Source organism: Scophthalmus maximus, chromosome 9, assembly GCF_022379125.1.
Source record: "Scophthalmus maximus strain ysfricsl-2021 chromosome 9, ASM2237912v1, whole genome shotgun sequence".
In the NCBI taxonomy this organism is placed as follows: domain Eukaryota; kingdom Metazoa; phylum Chordata; class Actinopteri; order Pleuronectiformes; family Scophthalmidae; genus Scophthalmus; species Scophthalmus maximus.
Window position 1 is genome coordinate 1 of NC_061523.1, and position 19,750 is coordinate 19,750.

Here is a 19,750-nt window from a genome sequence, read left to right on the forward strand (position 1 = left end):
GACGAGGGATAGTCTGTATAACCCTGTCGAATCACGTCTCGGCATTTCCATCTTTTCGACAGCCAATAACTGACGTCTATCTCCATCTTTCCGGAGCGGTCCAATCTCGGCTCGTTATCTCCATTTTTTAGACAGCAAATCGCTGAGGTCTATCTCCATCTTTCCGGAGCGGTCCAATCTCGGCTCGTTATTTCCATTTTTTCGACGGCAAATCGCTGAGGTCTATCTCCATCTTTCGCCGCTGTTGAGCTACGTCACATGTTTTCGTCGGCCAATCGGCGTGTCCGCTCTCCATCTTCTGACAGCCAATCACCGTGGCCCCGCTACGGGAGTCACAGAAGCGCTCGAAATTCGAAGTTGTCGATTACCTCTTCGAATCCGGACGACACGACACTCGAATATCATCGAAAGGTAAGATGTCAGCGAAGTTGTTTCATTTTATCGGGTCGCGAGTGACGTAGCTAGCTAGAACGTATGTATTACACACAAAAAACGACTTTAACAGGGGTTTAAAACAAAAGTTTAAATACGTTGTGAATTACGAATTTTTAAATTCACCAATTTATCAATTCATTCATAACTGTAGTGGCCATTACAGTCTTTATCAGCGTCGGTTACAGTTTTGCAGTATTAAGATAAAAGTGACTGTCATTACTTGTTGTCACTGTAATTTGATAGATAAAATCTTGGCGAAAATGGCTCCTATACTGTCTGTGCCCATCCCCCCACCGCCGGAATCGGTTCCCTGTTATTTAAGAGGTTCAGTAAGATAGCTTTCCTCGTACTGCTATAAATCATTTTCTTTTCGTGGTTTTTATCAATTAATGATTGATTATAAAGTTTTCTAAACTTGTATGTTTTGTCATGGCATAATAACATATTATACATGGAGCACAAATGTGTCAAAATTACCCTAATTTACAAAAAAAATATTTTTTTTTATTGTCAGATGGCTTCAAAAGACAAAAAGCACAGGGCTATGGGTGATGAGGAGTGGATGTCACGCCTGCGACGGTTCGCTGCTGTTGGGGTCTGGCCCTCTGATGCAGGAAACAGGCCGGCGCCACGTCAGAAAAAGTGGCATGATCTGTATCTGAAGGTATACTTGAAGAAAGTGATATGTGTACAATAATTAAACTTAAAGCCATGCCATAATCCTGCAGCTCAGCTCACTGTCAAACAATATTACAGATTGAGAAATGCCCGATGCAGCGGAGGGGACAAATGTCTCTGTTTGGAGGGACACAGACATGCAGCTGTGGCTTCCATACAAAGAAGGTATCAGATGACATACAAAACATTATGATGTGTTGGTGTGTGTTGTATTCTGTATAGTAAAATTTCATGGTCATTTCTTGGAACCTGTAGCCCTCCAGCTCGGTACCTGCCTCTCCCTCAGCGACACCACAACCAAGACTCTCAACGCCACCAGTGTCAGGATCCTCCTCTTCAACACCTGGTCTGACAGTGCGTAAGCCCGCTTTGACTTTGGCATCGGTAAGTAATGCGGAAGCACTGATACTGATACTTATATTTGTAATGTATTTGAATATCTTAATTTTAAAAGGATCCACCTCGCGTTATTTTTTCTTCTCATCAGTTTACGAAACCGCGGTTCGGTGGGTCTCACGGGGCCAATTTAACGCCAAACCTCGATTTGGCTAGGAAGCATGTGAACAAGGTAATGTAAGGAGAGTGACAGCTTATGACACAGTGAACAAGGTCTCCTGTGGAGCTCAGCAAAGCAGGAGGCATGACGATCCTGGTTCCATCCCTTAAGGCCTTCCAGAAGGTACAGCTGGAAATTCAGGCCGTTGGCACTCGTTCCTTAAGACAGAAGCAGTATGAGAAATAACTATATGATGTTTTTTGTCACTGTTTACAACATAATAATAATAAATTATATTTGTTTCATACTAACCTGGAATGAACCTGTTGAGATGCAGGTGGAAGGACTCGAGCGATGTGGACCCTCTAGCACACCTGTCATGTGGCAGGACGATGCCCTCCTTGGTGGTGGTGCCAGTCTGAGCATACAGGAGTACACCTGGTTCATCCTGGATGCACTTAACGTGCCTCCTCTGGGTTTGCAAGATGTCCTGCATCCTCTCCTTGTTTTTTGCGTTTTCATTTGTTAAATATATGTTGAAATGATCTTGTTTTAATTACTGTAATAACTATTTTGGTAATAACATTTTTTTATTTATAATGTTGTTAACTGTGCTCTCATTCTCTCAGCCCACAAGTAGCGCTTCGTTGTCCTCGGCCGTGTCCAGCACTGTTTCATGCGCCACAGGGAGGAGGACCCCGTCACCTGGCCACAGTCCCAGGAGATACGTTCAGACTGTTTCCCCTCTGTCTCTTCCTCCTTCTCCTGTGTCTTCGATGGCCTCCACTTCCTCGGTTCCATCAGCCGCTAATAGAGTTGTGAGAAACACTTCAATTAACTTGTTGTCTTCACTCCCACTTTTATTAAACTGGAAACAATGATAATATTTAACCCTTTTTTAATTTTAATTTACAAATCAGGAAGTGTCAGCTACCACCTCCACTGGTTCCTCCTCTGCTCCTCTCCCCCCTGTGACCTCAGCACCTGCTGTTGCTTCTCCATCTATTGCTGGTCCCTCAACCCATCCTGCTCCTGACCCTTTTCCGTTGGCCGGAAATGTGGAGGCTGATGCTGGTTCAGCACCTGGCTGGCTCCCTGCTAAACTCCTGAAGACCATTCCTCTTCAAGATCAGAAATGGATTTCAGCAGCTTTGTGGAAGCACCAGCGGCTGCGCTCTGACCTCAAACTCTGGTATGATCCACCAGAGCCAGCATTGATTTATCACCAGATCCCCACTCCAGAGCGATTTTTCAATCACCGGCTTCTTGTGTGGATGCCATACCACCTTTGGAAGGTCAGGCTTACCTGTCCTGTGTGTGGTAAACATCTCACAGGCTATGGAGCCCACAAGAGAGCCCGCCAGGTTCTGGATATTGACAGGTATTACCTGTTGATAACAGAGACTCTCTGGTGCAGCGCAGTTGGTTGCAAAACCAGCTACATTTCCACCAGCAAAACCATTTTGGACCAGCTGGACTTGGCCCACAGGCTTGAGTTCCGAATAATCCTTACTCAAAGGTGAGTAACTGAGATTATTCATTTTATGTCTCTTTTTTTTTGTCATTGAAACACACTGCAAATGAGCTGATTTTATTGTTTGTCTCTTTCCCTTTGTTTAACGCAGATATGCTTGTGACATGCGTGTCATAAGATTTCTGAGAGAGAGGACCCTTGGTAACAGTTCCTCCCGCTTGGTCAAGCAGCTGAGGGAAAACCACAGCGAGGAGTGGCTTAAGCAACTCTGCCGGTACCTTGGTGCATGCTCGGACTTTGCTGCCCGGCCATGCCTGCTCCCTGTCCAGTTCCAGGAGCCGCCTGAGCCAGTAGCCATACCATCTCACAGGTGGATGCTGGCTGTTTATGGCAGAGACATCCTGAGCAGGCTTGAACACATCAAGGCCAGCATAACATCTACCTTTGGCAGTATCCTGAAAATGGACTCCACGAAAAAAGTACATATTTTTAACTGTGAATGCTGTAGTATTCTACAATGCAGTAGAATACACTGTACATTACAATTATTACATTAGAAGTACATTTGTGAAATATGAATTGAATGCTTTATTTAAAAACAAAGAAACATAGTACTATTATACAAGCATTACACATTTCCGATTTATTTAATCACCAACTGACCTTTATGTGTGATTACAGATCACTAAGAAGCTGTCGGGCCTTGCCAAGGGGACCGCCTTGTGGCTTACATCTGTGAGCAACGAGGTGGGCCAAATCCTCATCAGTGTCCTGACTGCTCAGGAGGGTCCCGCTCTGGACATTATGGTAGCTGACCTCATCCGCAGGTACAGCAATGCTGGTGTGACCCCTCCTCAGCTACTTTATGTAGACTGTGACTGTTGTCTGGAGGGCAGAGGGCAGACTAAATTGCAGCAAAGATTTGGTGGATGGCCAGACCTGGTTGTGAAACTGGATATATACCATTTCATGCGGCGACTGGCATCGGGGTGTACAAAGGATGCACATCCTTTGTACCCCATCTTCATGGCAAAGCTGTCATGCTGCATTTTTGAGTGGGACAGTGAAGATGTTGCCTTGGTGCGGCGAGCAAAGAGGGAACAGTTGAAACGCGAAGGTGTCCCTGGCATCACTGACAAAATGGTAGACCAGCACATTACCAAGGATGAACTGGCCCGGCACTGCAGAAGGTGGACAAGAGGAGAGCAGCAGACCATTGTTCTGATTGAGTGCCTCTTAAATGAGCTGATGGGGGAAAAGGGCAGAGACCTTCTTGGTGTCCCTCTCTTGGACCAGGAGAGAATGCAGCACATCTGGCAAACCCAGAGGAGGCACGTTAAGTGCATCCAGGATGAACCAGGTGTACTCCTGTATGCTCAGACTGGCACCACCACCAAAGAGGGCATCATCCTGCCAAATTACAGGTGTGCTAGAGGGTCCACATCGCTCGAGTCCTTCCACCTGCATCTCAACAGGTTCATTCCAGGTTAGTATGAAACAAATATAATTTATTATTATTATCTTGTAAACAGTGACAAAAAAACATATAGTTATTTCTCATACTGCTTCTGTCTTAAGGAACGAGTGCCAACGGCCTGAATTTCCAGCTGTACCTTCTGGAAGGCCTTAAGAGATGGAACCAGGACCGTCATGCCGCATCTCTGGCAGTCAAGCCTCCTGCTTTGCTGACCTACTCAGGAGACCTTGTTCAATGTGTCAACACACACAGTGTCAAGGTGCTTGGAAGGAAGCTCGTCCCCTCTTTTCAGCCACCGGCCGTTTACACTGGTGAGTTTGAGCTTTTCATAGTGATGAGGTTATTTTTCATATGCATAAAAAAGAATAAACTTTTTAATGCATTGTCTGAAAGCCAATTTTCCTATTTCTATTCTCTTGTCTGTCTCAGGGGAGCTAATAGGTATCGATTACCTGTACCGCCAGACAGGCCAGGCCCTGCAGGATGTACATCCTGACTCGGAGGAGACTGATCAGATGCTGGAGGATGTAGGCACTGAAGAAGAGTTGGAAGTTGAGAGCTTTGAGGATTCTGGTTTGAGCCTCAGCCTGGACCCCACCATTGAGCTGCTGGACTTGTCCTCTGGTCCATCACCCGACTCCACCAGCTCAGCCAGCCTTCCAACTCCCTCCTCTCTCCATCCTACTGCATCTTGTAGCGCTGCAGCAGCGACTGAGCAACATGTGGTAATTATTCTTGTCACATGTTTTTTGTCATATGATGTCAGTGAATTTACATTTAGCTCATGGTAATCTGACCTTAAAGTTTCATTGCAATCTTTATTTTTAATAACATTGCAATAACGAAAAAGTAACATAAATAAAGGGCAATGATTTCACATATATTCAATAAATGAATGAATAAATGCATAATCCAAACAGATAAACTCTGATTTAATGCCATTTTATTTCTAGATTGTTCACGAGCCCTCCGGCCCATCAGCCCTCCCTGCCGGCTCCAGACTTCCTGTAGTGCTCCCAACTACTACCAGATTCCAAGCTACTGTCCCTCCTGCTGCAACTGCTGGTCCTTCGGCATCACCTCCCATCACTCATGCTGCACCTCAACAACAGCTTGTAAGTGCTTTTGTATATAATGTGTCATAATCTCTTTTAATTTGTCGTATATTGTGATTTTTTATTTGTTTTCTAATCCTTTTTGTTTCCCAGCCTTTGGATGTTCCAAAAAGAATCAGGTCTGGCCTATCAGCTGTCACCACTGGCTCAGCTTCTGTTCGTCCTCTTCTCCCAACCACACTCGCAACCACTGTCCCTGCTGCTACAGCTACTGCTATGGCTGGATTACGAGCCATCACCCCAGCAGCACCTGAGCAGCAACAGGTGAGTCTATTATGTGACAATTTATACTATGCCACATGTGTTAGGGTTCTGTTATGTTTTTTTTCTCACTATAATGTACTCTTACTAGGCTGTGGATGAGCGTTGTGTCCCAGGGATGGAGCGTGTGGACTGCCTAGCCGAGTACTTGGTTGGGCTGAGGACTGAAACTGGCCAGACGCTCAACAACCAGCAGGCCAGCACTATCATAGCCCTGTGGCAGAACCTCCTGCCATATGATCAGCAGCGGGTGACATACGCTGCACGCCACCAGGTGCGTCTCACATCAGGTCGCTGGTCCTGGCTAACGGTGCAGTCATGCAGGGCACTACTCTGCACTTGTTTGATGTTAATCAAACAACTCTCATTCAGTGGCACAATAAGCGACTGAAGAGGCAGGACAGTAACATTCTGCTGCAAGGGGTCAACTTGCCTCCTGCAATTCCAGTAGCTCGTGCCCCTCTCCCACCCGTACAGATACGCCCCGCTGTTGCACCCCTACAGCCAGGCCCACAACATCAGTACCACTTGCCACCAAGTACAGCAGGACAGGCAGTGGTCAAGAGGAAGTCTGCTGCTCCAGCCCATCACCTCCATGCCCCGAAGGCTCTCTGCCCGAGATTGCCAGCCCCCAGTTTCCTCAGCCAGCACCTCCGCCTACCTCTGCCCGCTTCCCTTTTGTCATCGACCCCAGCCCTGCTATTGGCCCAATTGTGTTTTTGGCCCCACAAGTACCTGCAGCCAAATCCATTGCCCCTCATGGCCCCCTTCCCACCCCATCACCTGCACGTAGGCCATACAATCGGACAACAGACAAAAATAAATGCAGTCAGTGCCACCAGCCCCGGAACAAAGACAATGGCCATGGTCAATATTATGGGTACATTTACTGTCCCCAAAATGCTAACATGTCCCTTGACCAGTGGATGGAAGAGATGAGGAGGAAGAGGGCACAAAAAAAATAAATCTGTTTCATTCTTTAAGTGTAAAAAGTTTTTAAATGATTGAAAAAAAGTTAGATTTTTATCATATTCCAAGTGACCTTCTAAAGTATGTAGAGTTTTCTTTTGACAGTTTTATATTTGTATTTATTTATTTTATTTATTTTATTTATTCTATTTATTCTATTTATTCTATTTATTTTATTTAAATATTTGATCTAATTTTGTTTGCTATAGTCACGTGTGAGTAGATATTTAAGTTTGTCTGTATGTAGCCTTTTAAAGTATGCAGAGTTTTATTTATGTTTCTCTTTCTTATTTGTATATTCCTTATATTTATTGTATATAGTGATTTCCTGAGTTTTTGGTTCATAAAAGTTAAATGTTTGTTGCATATGTGTGAGAGAGAATAGAGATTTATATTTCGTAATAAATTTGCACTTTATTTCGCCAGCAGTAGTTTTGACATTTATACAAAAATGATCTGTTCCGTTTTCAATACTTTGAGAAGGAGCTACGGATCCAAAGGTTGCCGGATCAAACCCCAGTGGTTACAAGCTTTTTTAACCCAACTCTTACCAAGGATTATGAACCTTTCAATTATCACTTAATAACTTATACAAGGACCTCAGCTTTTTGAGAATGCCAGAGAGCCACATTTCCCTTCTTTTTCTCTCTTTTTCTTCCTTTTTCTCTTCCCCCTCTCTTCCCCTTCTTTCCCCTTCTTTCCTCTTCTTCCCCCACCCAAACAGACTATTGTTCCCCAGCTTAACCCCAAGAAGGTGTTGTTCTGCTTGTCTCAACAGAGAAGGAGTATCAATATAAAGATGGACAGCTCCACAAAAGTCAAACCAGTGCGTATGGTTTTACCAGCTCCAGTATAGGTCGTGAAGCCGGCCTCCAACATGTTAGCAGATTGGATATGGGCCACGCTAAAGTACACGTCATGAGGCTGAGTTTGAAAGGTTTTTGAATGTCCTGGGTAGGGAAGACACATATACACGATTGAAATACCTGGGATTCACCACAACTTAGTCAGAACTGAAGAAGCCTGTTGAATGAGAGGTGAAACGTCTTCAAGAAGTGACAACCAACTCAGGGAGGCTGCTGTTGCGCTAAAAAGCTCAGATTCTTTCGCTGTGTGGTCTGCAGCAAATGGGGATGAGGAGGAATTGGGGATGAGGAGCAAACAATGTGGGGGCGTGGGATCCTGGTAAGATCAGTCAGCAACACATGAGCTTCTTAATCCTTTCACCGGTTCTTTGGGGACTGTTCATTTTGGGACTGTCAATCTTGGAATATCAGTGTAGTGTATTAACTGGTCTAAATACTTGCGGCAACATATTGCGGCACAGACAAGAGTCGGTTTGGAAAAAGAGGGGGCGTGGTCTCCGTCTCGTGTGCGCGCCCATCAGCATTAGGGTTCACCTTGGCCCGGCTACCTCAGTCTGTAGAGCATGAGACTCTTAATCTCATGGTCGTGGGTTCGAGCCCCACAATGGGCGGGGTACTTTTCAACATACGTGTGGGAATTGATGTTACACTGCTAATATCTGCCTTTGCTAAACAGGTTAGGTAAGAACAAGTCAACGGGTCATGAGCATAGGGTAAGAATCTGGAACCCCAAAAAGGTGTTGTTCTGCTTGTCTCAACAGAGAAGGAGTATCAATATAAAGATGGACAGCTCCACAAAAGTGAAACCAGTGCATATGGTTTTACCAGCTCCAGTATAGGTCGTGAAGCCGGCCTCCAACATGTTAGCAGATTGGATATGGGCCATGCTCAAGTACACGTCATGAGGCTGAGTTTGAAAGGTTTTTGAATGTCCTGGGTAGGGAAGAAACATACACACGATTGAAATACCTGGGATTCACCACAACTTAGTCAGAACTGAAGAAGCCTGTTGAATGAGAGGTGAAAAGTCTTCAAGAAGTGACAACCAACTCAGGGAGGCTGCTGTTGCGCTAAAAAGCTCAGATTCTTTCGCTGTGTGGTCTGCAGCAAATGGGGATCAGGAGGAATTGGGGATGAGGAGCAAACAATGTGGGGGCGTGGGATCCTGGTAAGATCAGTCAGCAACACATGAACTTCATAATCCTTTCACCGGTTCTTTGGGGACTGTTCATTTTGGGACTGTCAATCGTGGAATACAAGTGTAGTGTATTAACTGGTCTAAATACTTGCGGCAACATATTGCGGCACAGACAAGAGTCGGTTTGGAAAAGGAGGGGGCGTGGTCTCGATCTCGTGTGTCGCGCCCATCAGCATTAGGGCTCACCTTGGCCCGGCTAGCTCAGTCGGTAGAGCATGAGACTCTTAATCTCAGGATCGTGGTTCGAGCCCCACGTTGGGCGGGGTACTCTTCAACATACTGTGTGGGAATTGATGTTACCCTGCTAACATTTGCCTTTGCTAAACAGGTTAGGTAAGAACAAGTGAACGGGTCATGAGCATAGGGTAAGAATCTGGAACCCCAAAAAGGTGTTGTTCTGCTTGTCTCAACAGAGAAGGAGTATCAATATAAAGATGGACAGCTCCACAAAAGTGAAACCAGTGCGTATGGTTTTACCAGCTCCAGTATAGGTCGTGAAGCCGGCCTCCAACATGTTAGCAGATTGGATATGGGCCATGCTAAAGTACACGTCATGAGGCTGAGTTTGAAAGGTTTTTGAATGTCCTGGGTAGGGAAGACACATATACACGATTGAAATACCTGGGATTCACCACAACTTAGTCAGAACTGAAGAAGCCTGTTGAATGAGAGGTGAAACGTCTTCAAGAAGTGACAACCAACTCAGGGAGGCTGCTGTTGCGCTAAAAAGCTCAGATTCTTTCACTGTGTGGTCTGCAGCAAATGGAGATGAGGAGGAATTGGGGATGAGGAGCAAACAATGTGGGGGCGTGGGATCCTGGTAAGATCAGTCAGCAACACATGAACTTCATAATCCTTTCACCGGTTCTTTGGGGACTGTTCATTTTGGGACTGTCAATCTTGGAATATCAGTGTAGTGTATTAACTGGTCTAAATACTTGCGGCAACATATTGCGGCACAGACAAGAGTCGGTTTGGAAAAAGAGGGGGCGTGGTCTCCGTCTCGTGTGCGCGCCCATCAGCATTAGGGTTCACCTTGGCCCGGCTAGCTCAGTCGGCAGAGCATGAGACTCTTAATCTCAGGGTCGTGGGTTCGAGCCCCACGTTGGGCGGGGTACTTTTCAACATACGTGTGGGAATTGATGTTACCCTGCGAACATTTGCCTTTGCTAAACAGGTTAGGTAAGAACAAGTCAATAGGTCATGAGCATAGGGTAAGAATCTGGAACCCCAAAAAGGTGTCGTTCTGCTTGTTTCAACAGAGAAGGAGTATCAATATAAAGATGGACAGCTCCACAAAAGTGAAACCAGTGCGTATGGTTTTACCAGCTCCAGTATAGGTCGTGAAGCCGGCCTCCAACATGTTAGCAGATTGGATATGGGCCATGCTAAAGTACACGTCATGAGGCTGAGTTTGAAAGGTTTTTGAATGTCCTGGGTAGGGAAGACACATATACACGATTGAAATACCTGGGATTCACCACAACTTAGTCAGAACTGAAGAAGCCTGTTGAATGAGAGGTGAAACGTCTTCAAGAAGTGACAACCAACTCAGGGAGGCTGCTGTTGCGCTAAAAAGCTCAGATTCTTTCACTGTGTGGTCTGCAGCAAATGGGGATGAGGAGGAATTGGGGATGAGGAGCAAACAATGTGGGGGCGTGGGATCCTGGTAAGATCAGTCAGCAACACATGAACTTCATAATCCTTTCACCGGTTCTTTGGGGACTGTTCATTTTGGGACTGTCAATCGTGGAATACAAGTGTAGTGTATTAACTGGTCTAAATACTTGCGGCAACATATTGCGGCACAGACAAGAGTCGGTTTGGAAAAGGAGGGGGCGTGGTCTCGATCTCTTGTGTGCGCCCATCAACATTAGGGTTCACCTTGGCCCGGCTAGCTCAGTCGGTAGAGCATGAGACTCTTAATCTCAGGGTCGTGGGTTCGAGCCCCACGTTGGGCGGGGTACTTTTCAACTAATGTGTGGGAATTGATGTTACACTGCTAACATTTGCCTTTGCTAAACAGGTTAGGTAAGAACAAGTGAACGGGTCATGAGCATAGGGTAAGAATCTGGAACCCCAAAAAGGTGTTGTTCTGCTTGTCTCAACAGAGAAGGAGTATCAATATAAAGATGGACAGCTCCACAAAAGTGAAACCAGTGCGTATGGTTTTACCAGCTCCAGTATAGGTCGTGAAGCCGGCTTCCAACATGTTAGCAGATTGGATATGGGCCATGCTAAAGTACACGTCATGAGGCTGAGTTTGAAAGGTTTTTGAATGTCCTGGGTAGGGAAGACACATATACACGATTGAAATACCTGGGATTCACCACAACTTAGTCAGAACTGAAGAAGCCTGTTGAATGAGAGGTGAAACGTCTTCAAGAAGTGACAACCAACTCAGGGAGGCTGCTGTTGCGCTAAAAAGCTCAGATTCTTTCGCTGTGTGGTCTGCAGCAAATGGGGATGAGGAGGAATTGGGATGAGGAGCAAACAATGTGGGGGCGTGGGATCCTGGTAAGATCAGTCAGCAACACATGAACTTCATAATCCTTTCACCGGTTCTTTGGGGACTGTTCATTTTGGGACTGTCAATCGTGGAATACAGTGTAGTGTATTAACTGGTCTAAATACTTGCGGCAACATATTGCGGCACAGACAAGAGTCGGTTTGGAAAAGGAGGGGGCGTGGTCTCGTCTCGTGTGCGCGCCCATCAGCATTAGGGTTCACCTTGGCCCGGCTAGCTCAGTCTGTAGAGCATGAGACTCTTAATCTCATGGTCGTGGGTTCGAGCCCCACATTGGGCGGGGTACTTTTCAACATTCGTGTGGGAATTGATGTTACACTGCTAATATCTGCCTTTGCTAAACAGGTTAGGTAAGAACAAGTCAACGGGTCATGAGCATAGGGTAAGAATCTGGAACCCCAAAAAGGTGTTGTTCTGCTTGTCTCAACAGAGAAGGAGTATCAATATAAAGATGGACAGCTCCACAAAAGTGAAACCAGTGCATATGGTTTTACCAGCTCCAGTATAGGTCGTGAAGCCGGCTTCCAACATGTTAGCAGATTGGATATGGGCCATGCTAAAGTACACGTCATGAGGCTGAGTTTGAAAGGTTTTTGAATGTCCTGGGTAGGGAAGACACATATACACGATTGAAATACCTGGGATTCACCACAACTTAGTCAGAACTGAAGAAGCCTGTTGAATGAGAGGTGAAACGTCTTCAAGAAGTGACAACCAACTCAGGGAGGCTGCTGTTGCGCTAAGAAGGTCAGATTCTTTCACTGTGTGGTCTGCAGCAAATGGAGATGAGGAGGAATTGGGGATGAGGAGCAAACAATGTGGGGGCGTGGGATCCTGGTAAGATCAGTCAGCAACACATGAACTTCATAATCCTTTCACCGGTTCTTTGGGGACTGTTCATTTTGGGACTGTCAATCGTGGAATACAAGTGTAGTGTATTAACTGGTCTAAATACTTGCGGCAACATATTGCGGCACAGACAAGAGTCGGTTTGGAAAAAGAGGGGGCGTGGTCTGTCTGGTTTCGCCGCCCATCAGCATTAGGGTTCACCTTGGCTTGGCTAGCTCAGTCGGCAGAGCATGAGACTCTTAATCTCCTGGTCGTGGGTTCGAGCCCCACAATGCGCGGGGTACTTTTCAACATACGTGTGGGAATTGATGTTACACTGCAAATATCTGCCTTTGCTAAACAGGTTAGGTAAGAACAAGTCAACGGGTCATGAGCATAGGATAAGAATCTGGAACCCCAAAAAGGTGTTGTTCTGCTTGTCTCAACAGAGAAGGAGTATCAATATAAAGATGCACAGCTCCACAAAAGTGAAACCAGTGCGTATGGTTTTACCAGCTCCAGTATAGGTCGTGAAGCCGGCCTCCAACATGTTAGCAGATTGGATATGCGCCATGCTCAAGTACACCTCATGAGGCTGAGTTTGAAAGGTTTTTGAATGTCCTGGGTAGGGAAGACACATACACACGATTGAAATACCTGGGATTCACCACAACTTAGTCAGAACTGAAGAAGCCTGTTGAATGAGAGGTGAAACGTCTTCAAGAAGTGACAACCAACTCAGGGAGGCTGCTGTTGCGCTAAAAAGCTCAGATTCTTTCGCTGTGTGGTCTGCAGCAAATGGGGATGAGGAGGAATTGGAGATGAGGAGCAAACAATGTGGGGGCGTGGGATCCTGGTAAGATCAGTCAGCAACACATGAGCTTCTTAATCCTTTCACCGGTTCTTTGGGGACTGTTCATTTTGGGACTGTCAATCTTGGAATATCAGTGTAGTGTATTAACTGGTCTAAATACTTGCGGCAACATATTGCGGCACAGACAAGAGTCGGTTTGGAAAAAGAGGGGGCGTGGTCTCGTCTCGTGTGCGCGCCCATCAGCATTAGGGTTCACCTTGGCCCGGCTAGCTCAGTCTGTAGAGCATGAGACTCTTAATCTCATGGTCGTGGGTTCGAGCCCCACAATGGGCGGGGTACTTTTCAACATACGTGTGGGAATTGATGTTACACTGCTAATATCTGCCTTTGCTAAACAGGTTAGGTAAGAACAAGTCAACGGGTCATGAGCATAGGGTAAGAATCTGGAACCCCAAAAAGGTGTTGTTCTGCTTGTCTCAACAGAGAAGGAGTATCAATATAAAGATGGACAGCGCCACAAAAGTGAAACCAGTGCATATGGTTTTACCAGCTCCAGTATAGGTCGTGAAGCCGGCCTCCAACATGTTAGCAGATTGGATATGGGCCATGCTCAAGTACACGTCATGAGGCTGAGTTTGAAAGGTTTTTGAATGTCCTGGGTAGGGAAGAAACATACACACGATTGAAAAACCTGGGATTCACCACAACTTAGTCAGAACTGAAGAAGCCTGTTGAATGAGAGGTGAAACGTCTTCAAGAAGTGACAACCAACTCAGGGAGGCTGCTGTTGCGCTAAAAAGCTCAGATTCTTTCGCTGTGTGGTCTGCAGCAAATGGGGATGAGGAGGAATTGGGGATGAGGAGCAAACAATGTGGGGGCGTGGGATCCTGGTAAGATCAGTCAGCAACACATGAGCTTCTTAATCCTTTCACCGGTTCTTTGGGGACTGTTCATTTTGGGACTGTCAATCTTGGAATATCAGTGTAGTGTATTAACTGGTCTAAATACTTGCGGCAACATATTGCGGCACAGACAAGAGTCGGTTTGGAAAAAGAGGGGGCGTGGTCTCTGTCTGGTCTCGCCGCCCATCAGCATTAGGGTTCACCTTGGCCCGGCTAGCTCAGTCGGCAGAGCATGAGACTCTTAATCTCCTGGTCGTGGGTTCGAGCCCCACAATGGGCGGGGTACTTTTCAACATACGTGTGGGAATTGATGTTACACTGCGAATATCTGCCTTTGCTAAACAGGTTAGGTAAGAACAAGTCAACGGGTCATGAGCATAGGATAAGAATCTGGAACCCCAAAAAGGTGTTGTTCTGCTTGTCTCAACAGAGAAGGAGTATCAATATAAAGATGGACAGCTCCACAAAAGTGAAACCAGTGCGTATGGTTTTACCAGCTCCAGTATAGGTCGTGAAGCCGGCCTCCAACATGTTAGCAGATTGGATATGGGCCATGCTCAAGTACACCTCATGAGGCTGAGTTTGAAAGGTTTTTGAATGTCCTGGGTAGGGAAGAAACATACACACGATTGAAATACCTGGGATTCACCACAACTTAGTCAGAACTGAAGAAGCCTGTTGAATGAGAGGTGAAACGTCTTCAAGAAGTGACAACCAACTCAGGGAGGCTGCTGTTGCGCTAAAAAGCTCAGATTCTTTCACTGTGTGGTCCGCAGCAAATGGGGATGAGGAGGAATTGGGGATGAGGAGTAAACAATGTGGGGGCGTGGGATCCTGGTAAGATCAGTCAGCAACACATGAACTTCATAATCCTTTCACCGGTTCTTTGGGGACTGTTCATTTTGGGACTGTCAATCGTGGAATACAAGTGTAGTGTATTAACTGGTCTAAATACTTGCGGCAACATATTGCGGCACAGACAAGAGTCGGTTTGGAAAAGGAGGGGGCGTGGTCTCGATCTGGTGTGTGCGCCCATCAACATTAGGGTTCAACTTGGCCCGGCTAGCTCAGTCGGTAGAGCATGAGACTCTTAATCTCAGGGTCGTGGGTTCGAGCCCCACGTTGGGCGGGGTACTTTTCAACTAATGTGTGGGAATTGATGTTACACTGCTAACATTTGCCTTTGCTAAACAGTTTAGGTAAGAACAAGTGAACGGGTCATCAGTATAGGGTATGAATCTGGAACCCCAAAAAGGTGATGTTCTGCTTGTCTCAACAGAGAAGGAGTATCAATATAAAGATGGACAGCTCCACAAAAGTGAAACCAGTGCGTATGGTTTTACCAGCTCCAGTATAGGTCGTGAAGCCGGCTTCCAACATGTTAGCAGATTGGATATGGGCCATGCTAAAGTACACGTCATGAGGCTGAGTTTGAAAGGTTTTTGAATGTCCTGGGTAGGGAAGACACATATACACGATTGAAATACCTGGGATTCACCACAACTTAGTCAGAACTGAAGAAGCCTGTTGAATGAGAGGTGAAACGTCTTCAAGAAGTGACAACCAACTCAGGGAGGCTGCTGTTGCGCTAAGAAGGTCAGATTCTTTCACTGTGTGGTCTGCAGCAAATGGAGATGAGGAGGAATTGGGGATGAGGAGCAAACAATGTGGGGGCGTGGGATCCTGGTAAGATCAGTCAGCAACACATGAACTTCATAATCCTTTCACCGGTTCTTTGGGGACTGTTCATTTTGGGACTGTCAATCGTGGAATACAAGTGTAGTGTATTAACTGGTCTAAATACTTGCGGCAACATATTGCGGCACAGACAAGAGTCGGTTTGGAAAAAGAGGGGGCGTGGTCTGTCTGGTTTCGCCGCCCATCAGCATTAGGGTTCACCTTGGCTTGGCTAGCTCAGTCGGCAGAGCATGAGACTCTTAATCTCCTGGTCGTGGGTTCGAGCCCCACAATGGGCGGGGTACTTTTCAACATACGTGTGGGAATTGATGTTACACTGCAAATATCTGCCTTTGCTAAACAGGTTAGGTAAGAACAAGTCAACGGGTCATGAGCATAGGATAAGAATCTGGAACCCCAAAAAGGTGTTGTTCTGCTTGTCTCAACAGAGAAGGAGTATCAATATAAAGATGGACAGCTCCACAAAAGTGAAACCAGTGCGTATGGTTTTACCAGCTCCAGTATAGGTCGTGAAGCCGGCCTCCAACATGTTAGCAGATTGGATATGGGCCATGCTAAAGTACACGTCATGAGGCTGAGTTTGAAAGGTTTTTGAATGTCCTGGGTAGGGAAGACACATATACACGATTGAAATACCTGGGATTCACCACAACTTAGTCAGAACTGAAGAAGCCTGTTGAATGAGAGGTGAAACGTCTTCAAGAAGTGACAACCAACTCAGGGAGGCTGCTGTTGCGCTAAAAAGCTCAGATTCTTTCACTGTGTGGTCTGCAGCAAATGGAGATGAGGAGGAATTGGGGATGAGGAGCAAACAATGTGGGGGCGTGGGATCCTGGTAAGATCAGTCAGCAACACATGAACTTCATAATCCTTTCACCGGTTCTTTGGGGACTGTTCATTTTGGGACTGTCAATCTTGGAATATCAGTGTAGTGTATTAACTGGTCTAAATACTTGCGGCAACATATTGCGGCACAGCCAAGAGTCGGTTTGGAAAAAGAGGGGGCGTGGTCTCCGTCTCGTGTGCGCGTCCATCAGCATTAGGGTTCACCTTGGCCCGGCTACCTCAGTCTGTAGAGCATGAGACTCTTAATCTCATGGTCGTGGGTTCGAGCCCCACGTTGGGCGGGGTACTTTTCAACATACGTGTGGGAATTGATGTTACACTGCGAATATCTGCCTTTGCTAAACAGGTTAGGTAAGAACAAGTCAACGGGTCATCAGTATAGGGTACGAATCTGGAACCCCAAAAAGGTGATGTTCTGCTTGTCTCAACAGAGAAGGAGTATCAATATAAAGATGGACAGCTCCACAAAAGTGAAACCAGTGCATATGGTTTTACCAGCTCCAGTATAGGTCGTGAACCCGGCCTCCAACATGTTAGCAGATTGGATATTGGCCATGCTCAAGTACACGTCATGAGGCTGAGTTTGAAAGGTTTTTGAATGTCCTGGGTAGGGAAGAAACATACACACGATTGAAATACCTGGGATTCACTACAACTTAGTCAGAACTGAAGAAGCCTGTTGAATGAGAGGTGAAACGTCTTCAAGAAGTGACAACCAACTCAGGGAGGCTGCTGTTGCGCTAAAAAGCTCAGATTCTTTCGCTGTGTGGTCTGCAGCAAATGGAGATGAGGAGGAATTGGGGATGAGGAGCAAACAATGTGGGGGCGTGGGATCCTGGTAAGATCAGTCAGCAACACATGAACTTCATAATCCTTTCACCGGTTCTTTGGGGACTGTTCATTTTGGGACTGTCAATCGTGGAATACAAGTGTAGTGTATTAACTGGTCTAAATACTTGCGGCAACATATTGCGGCACAGACAAGAGTCGGTTTGGAAAAAGAGGGGGCGTGGTCTCGTCTCGTGTTCGCCGCCCATCAGCATTAGGGTTCACCTTGGCTTGGCTAGCTCAGTCGGCAGAGCATGAGACTCTTAATCTCCTGGTCGTGGGTTCGAGCCCCACAATGGGCGGGGTACTTTTCAACATATGTGTGGGAATTGATGTTACACTGCAAATATCTGCCTTTGCTAAACAGGTTAGGTAAGAACAAGTCAACGGGTCATGAGCATAGGATAAGAATCTGGAACCCCAAAAAGGTGTTGTTCTGCTTGTCTCAACAGAGAAGGAGTATCAATATAAAGATGGACAGCTCCACAAAAGTGAAACCAGTGCGTATGGTTTTACCAGCTCCAGTATAGGTCGTGAAGCCGGCCTCCAACATGTTAGCAGATTGGATATGGGCCATGCTCAAGTACACGTCATGAGGCTGAGTTTGAAAGGTTTTTGAATGTCCTGGGTAGGGAAGACACATATACACGATTGAAATACCTGGGATTCACCACAACTTAGTCAGAACTGAAGAAGCCTGTTGAATGAGAGGTGAAACGTCTTCAAGAAGTGACAACCAACTCAGGGAGGCTGCTGTTGCGCTAAAAAGCTCAGATTCTTTCACTGTGTGGTCTGCAGCAAATGGAGATGAGGAGGAATTGGGGATGAGGAGCAAACAATGTGGGGGCGTGGGATCCTGGTAAGATCAGTCAGCAACACATGAACTTCATAATCCTTTCACCGGTTCTTTGGGGACTGTTCATTTTGGGACTGTCAATCGTGGAATACAAGTGTAGTGTATTAACTGGTCTAAATACTTGCGGCAACATATTGCGGCACAGACAAGAGTCGGTTTGGAAAAGGAGGGGGCGTGGTCTCGATCTCTTGTGTGCGCCCATCAACATTAGGGTTCACCTTGGCCCGGCTAGCTCAGTCGGTAGAGCATGAGACTCTTAATCTCAGGGTCGTGGGTTCGAGCCCCACGTTGGGCGGGGTACTTTTCAACTAATGTGTGGGAATTGATGTTACACTGCTAACATTTGCCTTTGCTAAACAGGTTAGGTAAGAACAAGTGAACGGGTCATGAGCATAGGGTAAGAATCTGGAACCCCAAAAAGGTGTTGTTCTGCTTGTCTCAACAGAGAAGGAGTATCAATATAAAGATGGACAGCTCCACAAAAGTGAAACCAGTGCGTATGGTTTTACCAGCTCCAGTATAGGTCGTGAAGCCGGCTTCCAACATGTTAGCAGATTGGATATGGGCCATGCTAAAGTACACGTCATGAGGCTGAGTTTGAAAGGTTTTTGAATGTCCTGGGTAGGGAAGACACATATACACGATTGAAATACCTGGGATTCACCACAACTTAGTCAGAACTGAAGAAGCCTGTTGAATGAGAGGTGAAACGTCTTCAAGAAGTGACAACCAACTCAGGGAGGCTGCTGTTGCGCTAAAAAGCTCAGATTCTTTCGCTGTGTGGTCTGCAGCAAATGGGGATGAGGAGGAATTGGAGATGAGGAGCAAACAATGTGGGGGCGTGGGATCCTGGTAAGATCAGTCAGCAACACATGAGCTTCTTAATCCTTTCACCGGTTCTTTGGGGACTGTTCATTTTGGGACTGTCAATCTTGGAATATCAGTGTAGTGTATTAACTGGTCTAAATACTTGCGGCAACATATTGCGGCACAGACAAGAGTCGGTTTGGAAAAAGAGGGGGCGTGGTCTCCGTCTCGTGTGCGCGCCCATCAGCATTAGGGTTCACCTTGGCCCGGCTACCTCAGTCTGTAGAGCATGAGACTCTTAATCTCATGGTCGTGGGTTCGAGCCCCACAATGGGCGGGGTACTTTTCAACATACGTGTGGGAATTGATGTTACACTGCTAATATCTGCCTTTGCTAAACAGGTTAGGTAAGAACAAGTCAACGGGTCATGAGCATAGGGTAAGAATCTGGAACCCCAAAAAGGTGTTGTTCTGCTTGTCTCAACAGAGAAGGAGTATCAATATAAAGATGGACAGCTCCACAAAAGTGAAACCAGTGCATATGGTTTTACCAGCTCCAGTATAGGTCGTGAACCCGGCCTCCAACATGTTAGCAGATTGGATATGGGCCATGCTCAAGTACACGTCATGAGGCTGAGTTTGAAAGGTTTTTGAATGTCCTGGGTAGGGAAGAAA

At 46.2% G+C, this 19,750-nt stretch overlaps 1 protein-coding gene and 13 non-coding genes across 14 annotated transcripts; all 14 read left to right on the plus strand.

Moving 5' to 3' along the window:
* The first annotated feature begins 2,071 nt into the window (after positions 1-2,071).
* On the plus strand, positions 2,072-6,568 carry LOC118320026. The gene is made up of 9 exons (XM_047334576.1): positions 2,072-2,427; positions 2,530-3,128; positions 3,235-3,562; positions 3,765-4,569; positions 4,662-4,871; positions 4,990-5,285; positions 5,514-5,675; positions 5,769-5,939; positions 6,028-6,568. Exons 1-9 carry the CDS (start codon positions 2,209-2,211, stop codon positions 6,325-6,327), a joined length of 3,090 nt encoding a protein of 1,029 aa, XP_047190532.1. The 5' UTR covers positions 2,072-2,208; the 3' UTR covers positions 6,328-6,568.
* A 1,741-nt stretch (positions 6,569-8,309) lies between these two features.
* trnak-cuu lies at positions 8,310-8,382 on the plus strand. Its single transcript has one exon. It is a non-coding gene; the product is annotated as a tRNA-Lys (tRNA).
* Positions 8,383-9,159: 777 nt separating this feature from the next.
* trnak-cuu lies at positions 9,160-9,231 on the plus strand. The gene has a single exon. It is a non-coding gene; the product is annotated as a tRNA-Lys (tRNA).
* A 777-nt stretch (positions 9,232-10,008) lies between these two features.
* On the plus strand, positions 10,009-10,081 carry trnak-cuu. The gene has a single exon. It is a non-coding gene; the product is annotated as a tRNA-Lys (tRNA).
* A 776-nt stretch (positions 10,082-10,857) lies between these two features.
* On the plus strand, positions 10,858-10,930 carry trnak-cuu. Its single transcript has one exon. It is a non-coding gene; the product is annotated as a tRNA-Lys (tRNA).
* Positions 10,931-11,703: 773 nt separating this feature from the next.
* Positions 11,704-11,776, plus strand: trnak-cuu. Its single transcript has one exon. It is a non-coding gene; the product is annotated as a tRNA-Lys (tRNA).
* A 1,622-nt stretch (positions 11,777-13,398) lies between these two features.
* On the plus strand, positions 13,399-13,471 carry trnak-cuu. Its single transcript has one exon. It is a non-coding gene; the product is annotated as a tRNA-Lys (tRNA).
* A 776-nt stretch (positions 13,472-14,247) lies between these two features.
* trnak-cuu lies at positions 14,248-14,320 on the plus strand. Its single transcript has one exon. It is a non-coding gene; the product is annotated as a tRNA-Lys (tRNA).
* Positions 14,321-15,096: 776 nt separating this feature from the next.
* trnak-cuu lies at positions 15,097-15,169 on the plus strand. Its single transcript has one exon. It is a non-coding gene; the product is annotated as a tRNA-Lys (tRNA).
* Positions 15,170-15,943: 774 nt separating this feature from the next.
* Positions 15,944-16,016, plus strand: trnak-cuu. The gene has a single exon. It is a non-coding gene; the product is annotated as a tRNA-Lys (tRNA).
* A 776-nt stretch (positions 16,017-16,792) lies between these two features.
* Positions 16,793-16,865, plus strand: trnak-cuu. The gene has a single exon. It is a non-coding gene; the product is annotated as a tRNA-Lys (tRNA).
* A 776-nt stretch (positions 16,866-17,641) lies between these two features.
* On the plus strand, positions 17,642-17,714 carry trnak-cuu. Its single transcript has one exon. It is a non-coding gene; the product is annotated as a tRNA-Lys (tRNA).
* A 776-nt stretch (positions 17,715-18,490) lies between these two features.
* Positions 18,491-18,563, plus strand: trnak-cuu. The gene has a single exon. It is a non-coding gene; the product is annotated as a tRNA-Lys (tRNA).
* A 776-nt stretch (positions 18,564-19,339) lies between these two features.
* trnak-cuu lies at positions 19,340-19,412 on the plus strand. The gene has a single exon. It is a non-coding gene; the product is annotated as a tRNA-Lys (tRNA).
* The last annotated feature ends 338 nt before the right edge of the window (positions 19,413-19,750 follow it).